Consider the following 15,061-nt stretch of genomic DNA (forward strand, 5'->3'; position numbering starts at 1 on the left):
ATGCTTGGGATCTGGGGTGGTGGGTCCTGTCTGAGGGCTGGCGGCAGTGGGCGCCCAGAGTCCACAGCTGTGCCCTGAATCTGCTGCCCCAGCACCTGGTCCTGAGGAAGCTCTCGGCCAGGACATACCCTGCAGCATGGGGGATTGAACGCATGGCCCCGGCACCAGGAACCCAGAGTCTTAACCACTGGACTGCCAGGGAAGTCCCACCCAACAATGCTTCTGATAATGCTATGTAACTCAGTAGGATTAATCATGGCATAAATAATAAACTCAGGATGAATCTCCTGCCCCAACACGAACGTCAAACTTTCAAACTGCTGGCAATTCATTGAGCAAGTGCATACCCCCCATCTAGTAACAAAATCAAATAATACCTCTGTGGTACACAGCACCCACAAAAAACACAAAACTTTCTTGTGTGGCTGTCTTGAAGATTTGCATGAATACCTACTTATATATACCTACTTGTTCTGATATAAAATGCTATAATTTACTTTCCACTCAGTTACATTAGCCAATTAGAGCTACATTCTTATTGCCTTATTTGGTATATCATAGTACATCTAGGTATTCTAGTCTGTTTTCAGTCACTAAGTCATGCCCAACTCTTTGCGATCCCATGGACTGCAGCCCACCAGGCTCTTCTGTCCATGGAATTTTCCAGGCAAGACAATTGGAGTGGGTTGCCATTTCCTACTCTAGGGGATCTTCCTGATTCAGGGATCCAGCCTGCATCCTCTGTGTTGGTAAGCAGATTCTTCACCACTGAGTCATCAGGGAAGCCCTTGTATTATACTTGACCTTCCCTGAGAGCTCAGCAGGTAAAGGATCTGCCTTCAATGCCAGAGACACAGAGGACGTGGGTTGGATCCCTGGACTGAGGAGCCTGGTAGGCTCAAGTCCAAAGGGTTCACAAAGAGTCGGACACGACTGAACAACTATGCACGCATGTACTTGACCTTGGCCAAAAGGCTGAGAAGCTAGTCTAGGTATATCATATTTGGGCCTTGTTACTCAAAATGTGGTATATTGACCACAACCATCAAAAGCCTTTGAATCCCAAAATCTTCATGGGGAGAGCTTGGAATGGCATTTTAAATGAGTGTTTCAAGTAAAATTTTGCATCCAAAAGTCTGTGAACCACCACTGTGATGAAGAGATGTGAGCCTGGCTCATGTAAAGACATATACGCATGAAAGTTGGACTCGTATGCTGCATTTGCATAAAAAAATGAAAAATAAGGTGAAAAAAATAGCTGCACAGTGCCTCATAGAGGGTTGTGAAGACCAAATAAGACAATGCATGTTTATAGAAGCACTTAGCACAGTCCCTGGCTCATAGAAAGTTCCACTGGCACCAACTGGGGGACAGGTGGCCTCATGGGAGAGCCGTCTGCCTCTGGCCTGGGCCTGAAGGGAGGGTGTGGTCTGAAGGCTCCACTCTGGCCAGTGGGAGCTGTGTAGCCTCCTCTCAGAGGGTGGCAGAAGCCAGGCACAGAGAACCAGCAAAGCCCAGCCAGTACCTCCTTCTCCTCCATCTCCTGGCTGTCTGGCTCCATGCAGAAGGCCCACCAGGGCCCCCTTCCTGTGCAGCAGCTCCTGGAAGGAACCCATCTCTGCAATGGCCCCATCTTCTAGCACCACGATCCAATCAGCCTGGGGCAGGACGTGGAGTGCGTGGGTGACGAGAATCCGAGTCTGGCAGGAAGGGATGGAAGTTACACTCACGCACTTGACCACTGTTCCAGAGCTGGGGGAGGGGGCTGGCAGTGTCCTGGGGCTCAGAGTGGGGAGACCTCCCCTTCTTGTGCTCCTGCCCTGTTTCTTGAAAACAGCATGTCCCAACAGAGAAGTAAAGGAGCTCCTTCAACCTGTCTTGAAACCAGAAGACACAGTTCACCTGAACCTGGCCAGTGACCTTACGTAGAGCTGTGGTAGTTTAACCACAGACCTGTAGGCAAGAAATGACTGAAGTTGTGAGCCACTGCGATTTGGGGGCTGTTTGTTACACAGCGTGGTCACAGCAAAAGCTGACCATTACAAAGAGGAAAACTGAATTCCAGGAGGGTGGTGGTGAGCAGATGTTGGTTAGAAATTTCTCTACCTTTGGACTATGGCCTCTGAGACATTTTTCCAAACTTACCGTCCCCTGGAGCAGCCCGTCAGGCCCAATAACCCGGTTGAAAATATGCTGGCCAACATGGGCATCCAGAGCTGCCAAGGGGTCATCCAGCAGGTACACAGCAGCTTTCCTGTAGACAGCCCGGGCCAGGCTCAGCCGCTGCTTCTGGCCCCCAGAGAGATTCATGCCCTGTGGTGACAAGGGAGGGACTGGAACCTGGGTCTACACCTGCGATGCCAGTGTGATGGGGACACGCCTGCTCACCAGAGTGAGCTATGGCTCACAGTGCCCGTCCTCCATAGCCACCTCCAACTGGAAGCACGTGCTCTCAAGACAACATGCCCCCAGCCTCCACCCGCCTGGCTTCTCCCCTTTCCAGCCAAGCTTCCTGCATCTGCCTCTCCCTCCCCTTGAGTCCAGTTTCTATTCCCATTTCTCCACTGATACAGTCTTCCTCATGGACACCAGTCACTCCCCTGTTGCCTAATCCAGTGGGAAAGTTCCAGTGGGAACGTTCAGTCCTTATTTTCATTCATTCATCATTCCACTCATATTTACTGCATGGCTAATATGTGGGGAGAGCTGATGTTGGGGTGGGGCATGGAACATTCTAGGTCTGCCTCAAAGGGGGATCCAGCAGGATTTGCTGATGGATTAGACACGGGTGTAAGAAAAAGAGAGAATCAAGGAGGACACCAAGGTTTGGGCTCTGAGCTCTGCAAGGATGGAGCTTCCGTTATCCAGCATGGGGTGGGTTTCGGGGGAGCAGGGAACAGGAAATCATGTTTGGTTTAGGATGTGACAGAAGTGGAGGGCAGCCGGCACCCCACTCCCTCTGTTTGGCTGCAGGATGCCTTGTCTTTCTCCCCAATGTTCCTTCTCAGCTGCTCTTTCTGGCTCCTCCAGACCCTTTCCTGGAAACTCTCCTCTTCCTTCCAGGAAACCTTACCCATTTACTTAACTTATCTCCCATTTCTCCACCCTCAATTCCTTAATCCAAGGGTCAGCAAATGTGTTCTGTAAAGGGCCAGACAGGAACCATTTAAAGGTTTGCAGGGGCTTCCTCGGTGGTCCAGTGGTTAAGAAGCCATCTTGCAATGCAGGGGGATACTGGTCTGATCCCTGGTCTGGGAAGATCCCATATGCTGTGGAGCAACTAAGCCCGTGTCCCACAACTACTGAACCCACATGCTGCAGCTACTGAAGCCCCGTGTACCAGAGTTCACGCTCTGCAACAAAGAGAAGCCGCCGCAGTGAGAAGCCTGTGCATCCCCATTAAAGCAGGCCCTGCTCTCCGCAGCCAGAGAAAGCCCACATGCAGCAACGCAGACCCAGTGCAGCCGAAAATAAACAAATAAAGCTTTGCTGCCCCACCCCCACCCTAGTCTCTGTCACAGCTGCTCATCTCTGCCCTGATCGTGCAAGTGCAGCCACGGACCACAGGTAAATGAATGTGCATGGCTGGGTTCCAATAAAACTTTATTTACAAACCCAGCTGGTGGGCTGGATTTGACCTATGGGTCATAGTTTGTCAATCCCGGCCCAACCCATAGCTCTGGATGCACACATCCTGTTTATCAGACATCTCAGCCCAGATTTTTTGGTGAGGTCCTGAGACAGGAAGCAATCTGACCACTGTCACGCAGAGAGGCAGGGCAGGAGCCCGGGTCACTTCATCCCCAGTTGTTACAGAGCCTCCACCCCCCACCCACCAACCCCTGCCATGTCTCCTGGCCTCTTCAGTCTCCATTTTCAATCATTCTCATTAAGACTGTTTATTGAGCACTTGCTATGTGCCTGGTCCTGAGCTGGGCCCCTTTCCTCCCCTACTTTCTTTCCCACTCTGTCTCCCCTGTATCCTTCCCTCACAGGTCAGGGCAACCAATGGCCCCCAGCCGCCCCGCCTCCCTGGCCCATGAAGGCCCCCCAGGACCCTCACCTGCTCCCCAGTTCGGGTGTGGACCCCTGCAGGGAAGCCATCCACATCTGGCCACAGGGCACAGGCCTCCAGGACCGTCTCCAGCCACGGTGCATCCAGCTCCTGCCCGAAGCACACATTGTCCACCACAGACGTGTTCTGGACCCAGGCCTCCTGGGGCACATAAGCCACCGGACCCTAAAAGACAAACAGGCTGATAGGGACGGGGTTGGGAGCAGTTTTGGGGGAGCGGTGGGAGCCAGGTTCTTGGCAGTGGTGAAAGGCAGAGAGGAGCTTAGCTGTGAACCGGGAAGAGCAGAGGTAGGGGACAGTCCAGTGAATGGCAGGGGCCTAGCCTCACCTTGATGCTCACGGACCCCTCCACCTTGGACAGCTCCCCGAGGAGGGCAGACAGTAGAGAGGACTTTCCTGCCCCCACGGGACCGACGACAGTGAGCAGGCAGCCCTGGGGCACCGTGAGGTTGATCCTGGCAACACAGAAGGGGCGACGTGTCCCTGAGTAGGACTCAGCCTGAATCTGGGCAGAGTTGGTGAACCCCAGACAACTGGCCTCGGCTCCTGGTGACTCACGGGGGGCCGCTAAGAGGATGTCTGGGGCCTCCCTTCCTCTCCCAACCCCTGTATGGCTATGCGCGCTGCCATCCTGCATGCGACTGTACACGTGCCCACACCTGCATGCACATGTGTACACAGCTGCACACACACACGGGTCTTGCACACTCACATGCTCATGTGTACACAAATGTACACATGCACGCACACAGGTCTGTGCACACTATACCACATCCACATGTGCATGCACATGGGTCTGGGCACACTGCACCACACACACCTGCACATGTGTACACAGATATACACAGGTACACAAGGGTCTGTGCACACTCGCATCACACATGCAGGCACACGTGTACACAGATATACACAGGTACACAAGGGTCTGTGCACACTCACATCACACATGCATGCACACATGTACACAGTGCTCACATGGGTCTGTGCACACTCACTACACCATACCTCACACACACCTGTACACAGATACATACATGCCAGCATACACAAGGGCACATGTAACTGCCCACATGCACTGTACACACAGACTGCACACAGATGCACACCCTCACACAAGTACACATACACACGCGCACCATACATGTGCACAGAGACATGCACATGATGTATGCACAATCTATGCAGACACAAGTGCATACATAAATGCTCTCATGCACACACATGTACACCCATATGTACACCCATATGTACACATGTACACCCATATGTACACATGTACTCATGCAGAGTTTACTGGTTGGGAGGATTTAACTAGCATCTCCTGTGGCCCAGGTCATAGCCACAGGCTCCTCATAGCTCTCCCTACTGAAGCCCTTGCCCCCCACCCTGTCTAGGCCCTGCAGTCCATCCCCCACACACGGGCCCGAGGGACCTGTTCAAACCCAACTCCCCAGTGGCAGCCCCAGCAGTTCCCGCTTCTCCTGGGGTAAAAGGTGAGGTTCCGACAATCCTGAAGGACGCCCAGCATCCCATCACTGCAGCCATGCTGATGTCCTGTTTCTCAAACACACCTGGGGGATCGTGCCCCACAAGTGTCAAGTGGCAAAGTCTAGAGATACTTTCAGTTGTCACACCTGGTGGGGCTGTTCTCGAATCTACTGGGAGTTCTGCTAATCCTGCGACAGGGCACAGGACAGCCCCCACCACACAGAACTCTCAGCCCCAAATGTCAGTGATGCCAAGGTGGAGAGTCCTGGGTCCAGGCACACACCTGCCTCAGGACCTTGGCACTTGCTCTTCCCACTGCCTAGAAAGCTCCTGTCCCAAACACGTGCAAGGCTCATTCCTGCCCGTCATCTGACCTCTGTTTAAGTGCCAGGCCTTCCCTCACTGCACATACCCCTCCCTTGACATCACTCTGCCCCCTCACCCTAACTTCTCATTTGTGCCCGCTGCCCCACCCACACCCCACCCCACCCCCTGCCATCAGAATGTCAGCCCCAAGAGCACAGGGCCCTTGTCTGTTTTCTTCACTCTATTCCTAGTTCCTAGAACAGGGCCTGGCACATAGCAAGTGCTCGATAAACACCATGAAATGAGTGGATGACAAGCAACACAGATACAGTCCAGGGTGTTTCCTCTCCCTTCATAGGGAGCTTTGCAGTTTGCTGGGGTTTTCTGCCACAGAGACCCAGCCAAAGAGCTGGGGGCTGGAGGAGACAGTGGCCAGTCCGATATAACAGGGACAGAAGCCGCCACGGCTCCCTGGGGCTCCTCTTGGCCAGGCCTCCGTCAACATCAGCATGACCAGCCTGGGGACCAGGGGGGCATCTCCTCCCTGACAGGCAAGGCTCTGAAACCCTGTTCCCCGTCCATCTATGGGAACTCTCGCTTTCCCGTCCTCCCCCACCTCGCCAACATCCAAGGGAAGGCTGTTCCCAGGGCCACCACCTGTACCTGTGCAGGCAGGGAGCGCTTTCCTGGGACCAGGTGAAGGTGCCTTCCTGTATGCTGATGCAGTCCTCCCCAGCAGCTACAAGGCATACAGGCCAGTTACACAAGATGCTCCCGGCTTGCCCCTCCCCCAGGACACCCACGGGCCACAGGAAATCTCCCCCACTAAACAGATGGTTCCTCCACGCACTGGCTCGTGTGACCTGTGGTGGTCATTCTCTCCCTGTCGGATGGTTACATAACTCGGTGGTTGGCAAACCACAGCCTAGGGGCCAGACCCTGTCTGCTGCCTATTTGTATAAAGTTTTATTGGAACACAGCCAGGCCCATTCATTTATGTATTCCTGGGGTTGCTTTCACACTAGAAAGGCAGAGGTGTGCAGTTTCGACAGAGAAAAAAGGACTTGGAAAGCTTAGTGAAAGTCACTCAGTCGTGTCCGACTCTTTGCAACCCCACAGACTGTACAGTCTGTGGGATTCTCCAGGCCAGAATACTGGAGAGGGTAGCCTATTCCTTAAAACAAGTACAATTGGGTCCTTCACAGAAAAGTTTAGAGGGCAGCTGATACAATTTATCACCTGATCCTGGACCCTGGAGATGGAGTGTTATTAATTTCATTGGGGCCACTGATGTAACCAGGGACATATAGTCTCCCCATGTCCCTGGGTCTCAGATATTTTATCTATGTAATAAGGGAGGCACCAGATTAGTGGTTTCAGACCCTGAATTCACATTTAGAATCATCTGGAAAGATTTTTTTAAAAAAACACAAAGCTCTCCATGGTTCAGCTCAAACCAATAAAGGAGACTCTGCTTGAGGGTGAGGCCTGAGAATCCTACATTTAATAAGCAGTCAACACCCACTGGACTGGATGGTCTCTGGGGGAGGGTTTCAGACACACTGCAGGATGCCCAGTTATATCTGAATTTCAGATAAACCATGAGCACTTTTTCAGGATAATTTTGCCCCACACGTTGCATGGGAGATACTTATGCTTAAAAATCCAAATTTCTTAATACGTGAAATTCAGATTTAACTGGGAGTCCTGTGTTTTTGTGAATTTGGCTACCCTGCTCCAGGGGCTTGTCCTTTCTTAACAGTCTGGGGTGTGGGGGTACGACTTCACTTCCATCTGTGAAGTGGGTTGGTCACGGGAGCACCTACCCCGTGGTGCCGTGGTGAGGAGGTTCGAGGGGGTCATCACTAAGTAAAGCGCTTCCAAAGTGCTGGCTCATGCTAAATGCTCGGTCATTGCCAGCTGTTGGTGTTTGTGTTAACCTCACTGTCACACACCTTCACGGGAAGAGCAAGGACTGGGGTGGGGGCAGGAGGTGTGGTGAGGCTCCGGTCATAGGCAGGTGATCAAGGGTGTCAGAGTCATGACTTAAATAACACTCAGGGGTTCTGGTCCAGGGTCCACGGGGCCTCCTGCCAGGATTCAGGCATGACATCTCAGACCCCAGGCTAGTTATCGGGCAGCTCCCGAGAGTCGGGGGCCTGCTGTCTCTTGGTGGCCCTCAGGACAGTCCTGGCGGAGGTGGGTTGCCACAGTGGGGAGCAGAGGCCAGGAGTGGGGTTGTTACTGCCTGGGCCACAAAGCTGGCAAGGCAATCCTGGGATTCCAAGCCAGCATCCACTTCCAAACACCTGAATCACACCAATTCGCCTAAATATGGCTGTGCCCTGCTGAAAATGTGCCAGAGCCATGAGGAGCCTCAGAAACACCAATCTGGGGTTATTTAGAGGTCTCTTTGCTAACGTAAGTTTTATTGGATTATTGGATTTTTTACCAATAATAATTCTAACTAAAATGCATTGGATGCTGATTTGCTTCAGAGCCCTGCTCTAACTGCGAGGCTTCAGAGGACCCATTCAACCCTCACAACAATTCTGTGCAGAGGTGCTGTGACAATCACCATGTCCATTTTGCAGATGGGAACACTGAAGCTCGGGCAGATTAATAACTGGTCAAGGTTGCCCATTCTGGGGTCCATGCTGGAGCCAGAATTTGGATTCGGATGATTTCTAGGTAGGCAGCTTGATGCTTCTTTAGTGACAAGGGGAGGATTCATACACAATGCCTGTTCCAAGTAACACAGCCTACAGCATGGTCTACACATGCAGTCCCATTGCTGGCAGCCCCCAGCTGGGGTCCTGGCATTCCACCAGTGGGAAGGGGGGCCCTGCTGGCTCTCTTGTCTCTCCCACCCCCTCCTGCTGAACTCAGCTCTCACCGCATCTGGAGGGACTCGAGTCCACAGCCCCAGGGTCAGTTTCTTCCAGGGAGAGGAAGGCAGCTAGGCGGTCAAAGGACACCCGGGCCTGGAGAAACCAAAGCCTTAGGTCAGCTGTACCTTAAGGGCCACAGAGGAACTCAGACTTTGGGTGTCGGGTGCCTCAGGATAGTGGGAAAGCTTCCTGACTACCAAGACCTACGCATTTACAAGGCAACAGCACAAAGCTTTCCAGGTCGCGGACAATGAAGCGCATGAGATTGGCGCAATGCTGGTGGCGACCTCCCACCTCCTTGCTTCCATTCTGCAGACCAGACCAGGGAGGAGGACGGTGGCTTTTTTGATTGCTTGACATCAGGAATGATTACAAACTCTGTCCACCTGGGGGTGTCTCCACTTCCAGCCCCAAGCCCATCTTCAGAGATGAAAGAATAAATAGGAATGTCTCGGCTGGAGCAGTTTTCTCATTTTCATCACCCGCAAGGAGGCACAGTGTGAGTAGAGAGAGTAAAGGAAGAGAAATGAAATGAGATCCCTTTGTATTAATGTGAAAAAGGGACCAGAATGAATCCTCGCAGATGGATTTGCTAGAAAGGTGATGCTGCCTATTTTGAGGATGTTTGCTGGCTTCTTCCCACTGTTCCCTGTGACCTCCTGTCTATTTCCCTGCTTTGTTTCATCGTTTTAGCCCAGCCTGCAAAGTTCCTCCTGGACAGCCTCCCCTCCCCGCAGCCTCACCTGGACGATGGAGTGGATGGAGAAGGGCAGGAAAGCCTGGGCCTTGTTGAGGATGTTGAGAACCGTGAGGGTCACGAAGGCTTTCTCGGCGTCCATGGCGTTCTCCTCGGCCACCAGAGTATGCACAGCAAACACAACCAGTGCCACCTGGGTGAGACACAGGTGGTAACAGTGAGCTGCTAACTGTGGCCAGGGAAGGCAGGCAGCTGCAGTGTCTCCAGGGGCCAAAGGCCACACCTGCCATGTTGGAATGGCTTCTCTTCCGCCCAGACCGTCCCCCCGATTCTGCTGCTAATGGAGGGAGTTGTGCACATGTGGCCCCCACTCTTAGTATCAGAAACTCTTAGTTCCAGGCATTGGACGATGATGCATTTTTCCATCTTGTTAGCATTTTCGTGGGTCTAGACAACAGTGGGATTTATTACTCTAGACTCTGGGAAGATGACTCAAGTTGCAGGTATCAGCCACCACGGAGCGCTCTGGGTCCTGGTGGCACTTGTGGTTCTAAATGTCAGTGGGTGGGGGGTTCATTTCCAGGGGTTGGTGGTGTGATGTGTCTGGGTGTTGTTGATACGATGGTCATGCTAGGTGACGGTCAGTCTGTGACGGTCACTCGGTGTGATGGGACCCCGTGAGCCTATATGGGGAGCCCTCATCCCGCACCCCCAGCACTCCGCCCCCAGTCCTTGCTCTGCAAGGGGACCAGAGTGACATCACCAGAAATGTGGACACTTGGAAGGACACCAGAGACACGGAGAAGAGGAGGCTGGAGGTCTTCAAGGCGCCCAGCTCCTGGGCCCGGATGTGCAGGACTCTGTCCAGAAAGGCTCCCTCCCAGCCATGGTACTTGACCGTCCGCACGTTCCTGAGGATGCAGCTGGTGAGCCGCGCCCGACAGTCCTTCTGTCTCATTTGCTCCTCCTGGGACCAGAGGGAAGAAGAGAGGAGAGGATAGGAAGTCTGGAATAGGATAGAAGTTCCTTTTCTGCAACCGCCACAAGCCCCCACCCCTGCCCTGCACCTGCCTCCTCCCCTCTGCACCAGCGCGGGTCCTGAGACCTGCAGGCTTGCCACCCCCTTCTGGCCTGGAGCGTCCCTTCTTCCAAACGCCAAACCTGATGGTGGTTCCTCTTCTTGGTGATGAAGAAATTCAGAGGGAGGAGGCTCACGAAGACAGCGATGGCGGTGAGGGCAGATGGTCCTAGAAGCTGGATAAAGAGGGGGCCAGATGTCATGAGACGCCTCCAGGAGCCTAGCTGTCAATACCAGGCTGGTTGATGGTGGGAAGTGGTTGTGATGCTCATACTCGGGTCCCAAGCAGTGAGGTGTCAGAGAGTCCAATGAGAGAAGCCACCAGGTCATAGAGATCGGGACTCCTGGGCTCCTTAGAAGGGGACACATGGAAGATGGAGCCCACCTGTGTTTGGTGGGGGAGTGAAAAATGATGAACCTCACATGATGGAGGGCGCGGTCATAGTCATGACAGGACATGCATCCAGATGGGTAGGGTTGGGCCTGGCTACAATGGTGAAAACAGACTCTGGAGGGGGATCTGGGTTCCAATCCTGAATTTACGCCACACTTTGGTGTGGCCCTGGGCAAGTGAGAGCTGGACCCATAAAGAAGGCTGAGTGCCAAAGAATTGATGCTTTTGAACTATGGTGTTGGAAAAGACTCCTCTTGAGAGTCCCTTGGACTGCAAAGAGATCAAACCAGTCAATCCTAAAGGAAATCAATCCTGAATATTTATTGGAAGGACTGTTGCTAAAGCTCCAATACTTTGGCCACCTGAGGCAGAGCTGACTCATTAGAAAAGGACCCGATGCTGGAAAGATTGAAGGCAGGAGGAGAAGGGGACACAGAGGATGAGATGGTTGGATGGCATCACCGACTCGATGGACATAGTCTGAGCAAGCTTCGGGAGTTGGTGATGGACAGGGAAGCCTGGCGTGTAGCAGTCCATGGGGTCGCAGAGTCAGATATGACTGAGCGACTGAACAGCAACACCTGGGCAAGATACTATCCCTCCCTAAGCTGCCGTTTCCTTATATTAGAGGGGAATGGAGCTGTTTCCACCACCTGTAGCAAGTGCTGCTGTTGTACAATCATTAGCTGAATCTTCAATTCACCCCCCGCAAGGGTTGCCAGACTTAGCAAACAAATATATTTTACTGCAGGCCCAGTTAAATCTGAATTTCAGATGAGCAGCAAATAAGTTTTTAGTGTAAGTATATTCCATGTCATGTCTGGGATAGACTTATAAGACATACTTCTGTTGATCTGAAATTCACCTTTAGTTGGACGTCCTGTATTTTCTCTGGCAGCCCCGCCCCCACCAGCTTTGTGACTGGGGACAGGTCTCTTCCCTCACTCTTTGGTTTGTCTCTCCGGAAAATGTGAAAGTGGCCAAGAGGATAAATGATTTTTATGTGGCCGAAACAGTAAAATGAAACAGCTGGCCCGTCTGTTTCATTTATGCAGCAATATCGCCACCCAGGGGTCACATGGAGAGGCTCCCAGAAGGCAAACACCTGCCAGAGCTGGGAGAATACTCAAAGGACTGTGAACAGAAGGTTAAATAAGCTCTCTCTGGCAAAAAATGCTATAAACGCTAACCCCAATGCCCACCCCTCCCCCTTTTACCAGGGTCTCCTGGTGACTTTCTAAAGTTAGGGATCGTCTGCCAAGAGGCAGACAAAAGTGATGGGTGGTATCATCTGCAGATTCATTGGGGTCACTGGTCAGTCTGCTTCACTGCCGTGTATTTTACTCTGTGTCCTTCCTCCCTTTCTCTCCAATAATAACAGCTAACATCTATTTACCTGCGGAGGACTCACTATGTGTGCTGGTCCTAGACTGCAAGGTGGCAAGTCAAAAAGCATCCAGGCTCTTATGGGGGGAGGGGGGTGGAAGCAGCAGCTGCGGTACAATAATGATGATCACACAGCTAGCATTCTGGAACATTCCACACTCACCCACAGTCAATAAGCCGTCGATACACCCACCCAGGGGCCCGTGAAACCCGGCATGCAGGCCAGATTCCTCCACCTGCTTATGTGCAGACCTCAAGCTGTACAAAATGATCCATAGGTTTTCCACTACCAGACGACTGATAATGAAAATCAAACGAAGATTCTACAACATGTGGAAATTATGTGAAATTCAAACTTCAGTGTCCATAAGTGATTTTATTGGAAGCCCACCAGGCCTGTTTGATTAGTATGGTCTCTGAGAGACCCTGCTGCTCCCAGAATGTCATACCCTAAGAAAACCACAATTCAAAAAGACACAGGTACCCCCATGCTCACTGCAGCATTGTTTACAATAGCCAGAACATGGAAGCAACCTAGATACCCATTGACAGATGAATGGATAAAGAAGATGTGGAACCTGTACACAATGGGATATTACTCAGCCATGAAAAGGAACACATTTGCATCAGTTCTGGTGAGGTGAATGAACCTAGAGCCTGTTATACAGAGTGAAGTCAAGTCAGAAAGAGAAAAAACAAATATTGCATATTCATGCACATAATATGGAGTCTAGGAAAATGGTACTAAGAAATCTATCTGCTGGGAAGGAATGGGGATGCAGATGTAGAGAACAGACTTGTAGACACAGCGGGGAAAGGACAAGGTGGCACGAATTGAGAGAGTAGCACTGACACATATATACTGCTGCTGCTAAGTCGCTTCAGTCTTGTCCGACTCTGTGCGACCCCATAGACGGCAGCCCACCAGGCTCCTCTGTCCCTGGGATTCTCCAGGCAAGAACACTGGAGTGGGTTGCCATTTCCTTCTCCAATGCATGAAAGTGAAAAGTGAAAGTGAAGTCGCTCAGTCGTGCCCAACTCTTAGCGACCCCATGGACTGCAGCCTATCAGGCTCCTCTGTCCGTGGGATTTGCCAGGCAAGAGTACTGGAGTGGGGTGCCATTGCCTTCTCTGACATATACACACTACCATGTGTAAGTGGGAAGCTGCTGCATATCACAGGGAGCCCAGCCTGGCGCTCTGCTGACCTAGAGGGGTGGGGAGGGGGTGGGAGGGAGGCTCAAGAGGGAGGGGATATAAATATATAGACAGGTAGATAGTCGTAGTCATGACTGATTTGACTTATACAGCAGAAATCAACATAACATTGTACAGCAGTTATCCTCCAAATACAAAAGCTTTTTTTTAAAAAAGAAAAAAAATATATCTGACCTGGTGCTCTACAGAAATGTTTGTGAGCCTGACACCCACACCTGGAGCAGAGCAGAAGATCTTTAAAGTGCTCCACCCCCATGTGTAATCAACAAGACAAACACTTATAGGGTACCGCTGGGTCTCCCTGTCTACGCACTCAAAGAATTCCGTAACTCAAGGGCAGAGGCCCTTTCTCTAATTCCATATGCAGGGTATGATGTTGGAGGCAGTAGGGTCTCTCTTGGAAAAGTTACTGATTATTTTGTAGAGCTTGAGGTCCGCACATAAGCAGGTGGAGGAATCTGGCCTGCATGCTGGGTTTCACGGGCCCTTGGGTGGGTGTATTGGTGGCTAAATAGCTGTGAATGCGTGGAATGTTCCAGAATACCAGTTACGTGTTATCATCATTATTGTACCTCGGCTGCTGCTTCCATCCCCACTCCACCCCCATAAAAGCTTCTAGCCTGGATGCTTTTCGACTTGCCACCCTGCAGTTCAGGACCCAGCACACACAGCGGGTGCTCAGCAAGTACACAGACGTTAACTATTATTACTGGAGAGAAAGAGAGGAAGGACATGGGGGAAAATGCAGGGCAGTGAAGCCGGCTGACCAACGACCCCAGCGAATCTGCAGATGACACCACCCATCACTTTGCCTCCTGGCAGACGGTCCCTAACGTCAGAAAGTCACCAGGAGACCCTGGTAAAGGGGGAGGGTGGGCATTGGGGTTAGCATTTGTAGCATTTTTGCCAGAGAGAGTTTATATGTTGTTATTACTTTGCAGATGAGGAAATTAGGCACAGAGGGGCTGGTTATGGGGAAGTTTCACAACTAGCAAGGGATAAAAGTAGGGTATGAGCTCACTACAAGGTCTGTGATTTTAATTAAAAATTTTAAAAGAAGGGAATTCCCTGGTGGTCCAGTGGCTGGGACTTCAAGCTTTCACTGCCAAGGGTGTAGGTACAGCCCTGGTTAGGGAAATACGATCTCACAAGCTGCGTGGGCAACCAAAAAAAGGTCCTACATCACAAAACAGATGTAAGGGAGTCAGAATTAAGTTCTGATTCCACTCCCCCCCACCCCAGCCCCCAGTGACTACTTTATGTGTTTTGAAAACTAAGTAGTAAAATCCTGCCCCTAAATTTTCTTTCTGTTTCATTTTTGTTCGTGGTAGTGGTGGTGGTGCTGCCCCAGAGTTACTGATAACTTCAAAACGTGCCCAACCAGCCTACTTGGTATCCTGATGCATGCGTGTGTGCATAATTGCGTGCTAAGTCACTTCAGTTGTGTCTGATTCTTTGTGACCCTATGGACCGTAACCCGCCAGGCTCCTCTGTCCATGGGATTCTCCAGGCAAGAACACTGGAGTGG

General features: G+C 51.7%; 1 protein-coding gene across 7 annotated transcripts in view; it reads right to left on the reverse strand.

The window, feature by feature from the left end:
- The window catches only part of ABCC6 (ATP binding cassette subfamily C member 6), a 67,464-nt gene that overhangs the window by 26,701 nt on the left and 25,702 nt on the right, over positions 1-15,061 (reverse strand). For all 7 annotated transcript variants that reach the window (XR_011252617.1, XR_011252616.1, XR_011252618.1 and 4 more), the window contains 9 exons: positions 10,619-10,711; positions 10,221-10,424; positions 9,504-9,650; positions 8,766-8,853; positions 6,533-6,608; positions 4,404-4,530; positions 4,064-4,240; positions 2,146-2,313; positions 1,526-1,700 (listed from right to left, as the gene is read on the reverse strand). Coding sequence is in view for 4 of the 7 variants with exons in the window: in XM_069569840.1 (XP_069425941.1) it covers positions 1,526-1,700; positions 2,146-2,313; positions 4,064-4,240; positions 4,404-4,530; positions 6,533-6,608; positions 8,766-8,853; positions 9,504-9,650; positions 10,221-10,424; positions 10,619-10,711 (1,255 nt within the window). In the remaining 3 variants the exon portion in view is untranslated. The remainder of the gene's footprint in view (positions 1-1,525; positions 1,701-2,145; positions 2,314-4,063; positions 4,241-4,403; positions 4,531-6,532; positions 6,609-8,765; positions 8,854-9,503; positions 9,651-10,220; positions 10,425-10,618; positions 10,712-15,061) is intronic.

This window comes from Ovis canadensis, chromosome 24 (genome assembly GCF_042477335.2).
Source record: "Ovis canadensis isolate MfBH-ARS-UI-01 breed Bighorn chromosome 24, ARS-UI_OviCan_v2, whole genome shotgun sequence".
In the NCBI taxonomy this organism is placed as follows: domain Eukaryota; kingdom Metazoa; phylum Chordata; class Mammalia; order Artiodactyla; family Bovidae; genus Ovis; species Ovis canadensis.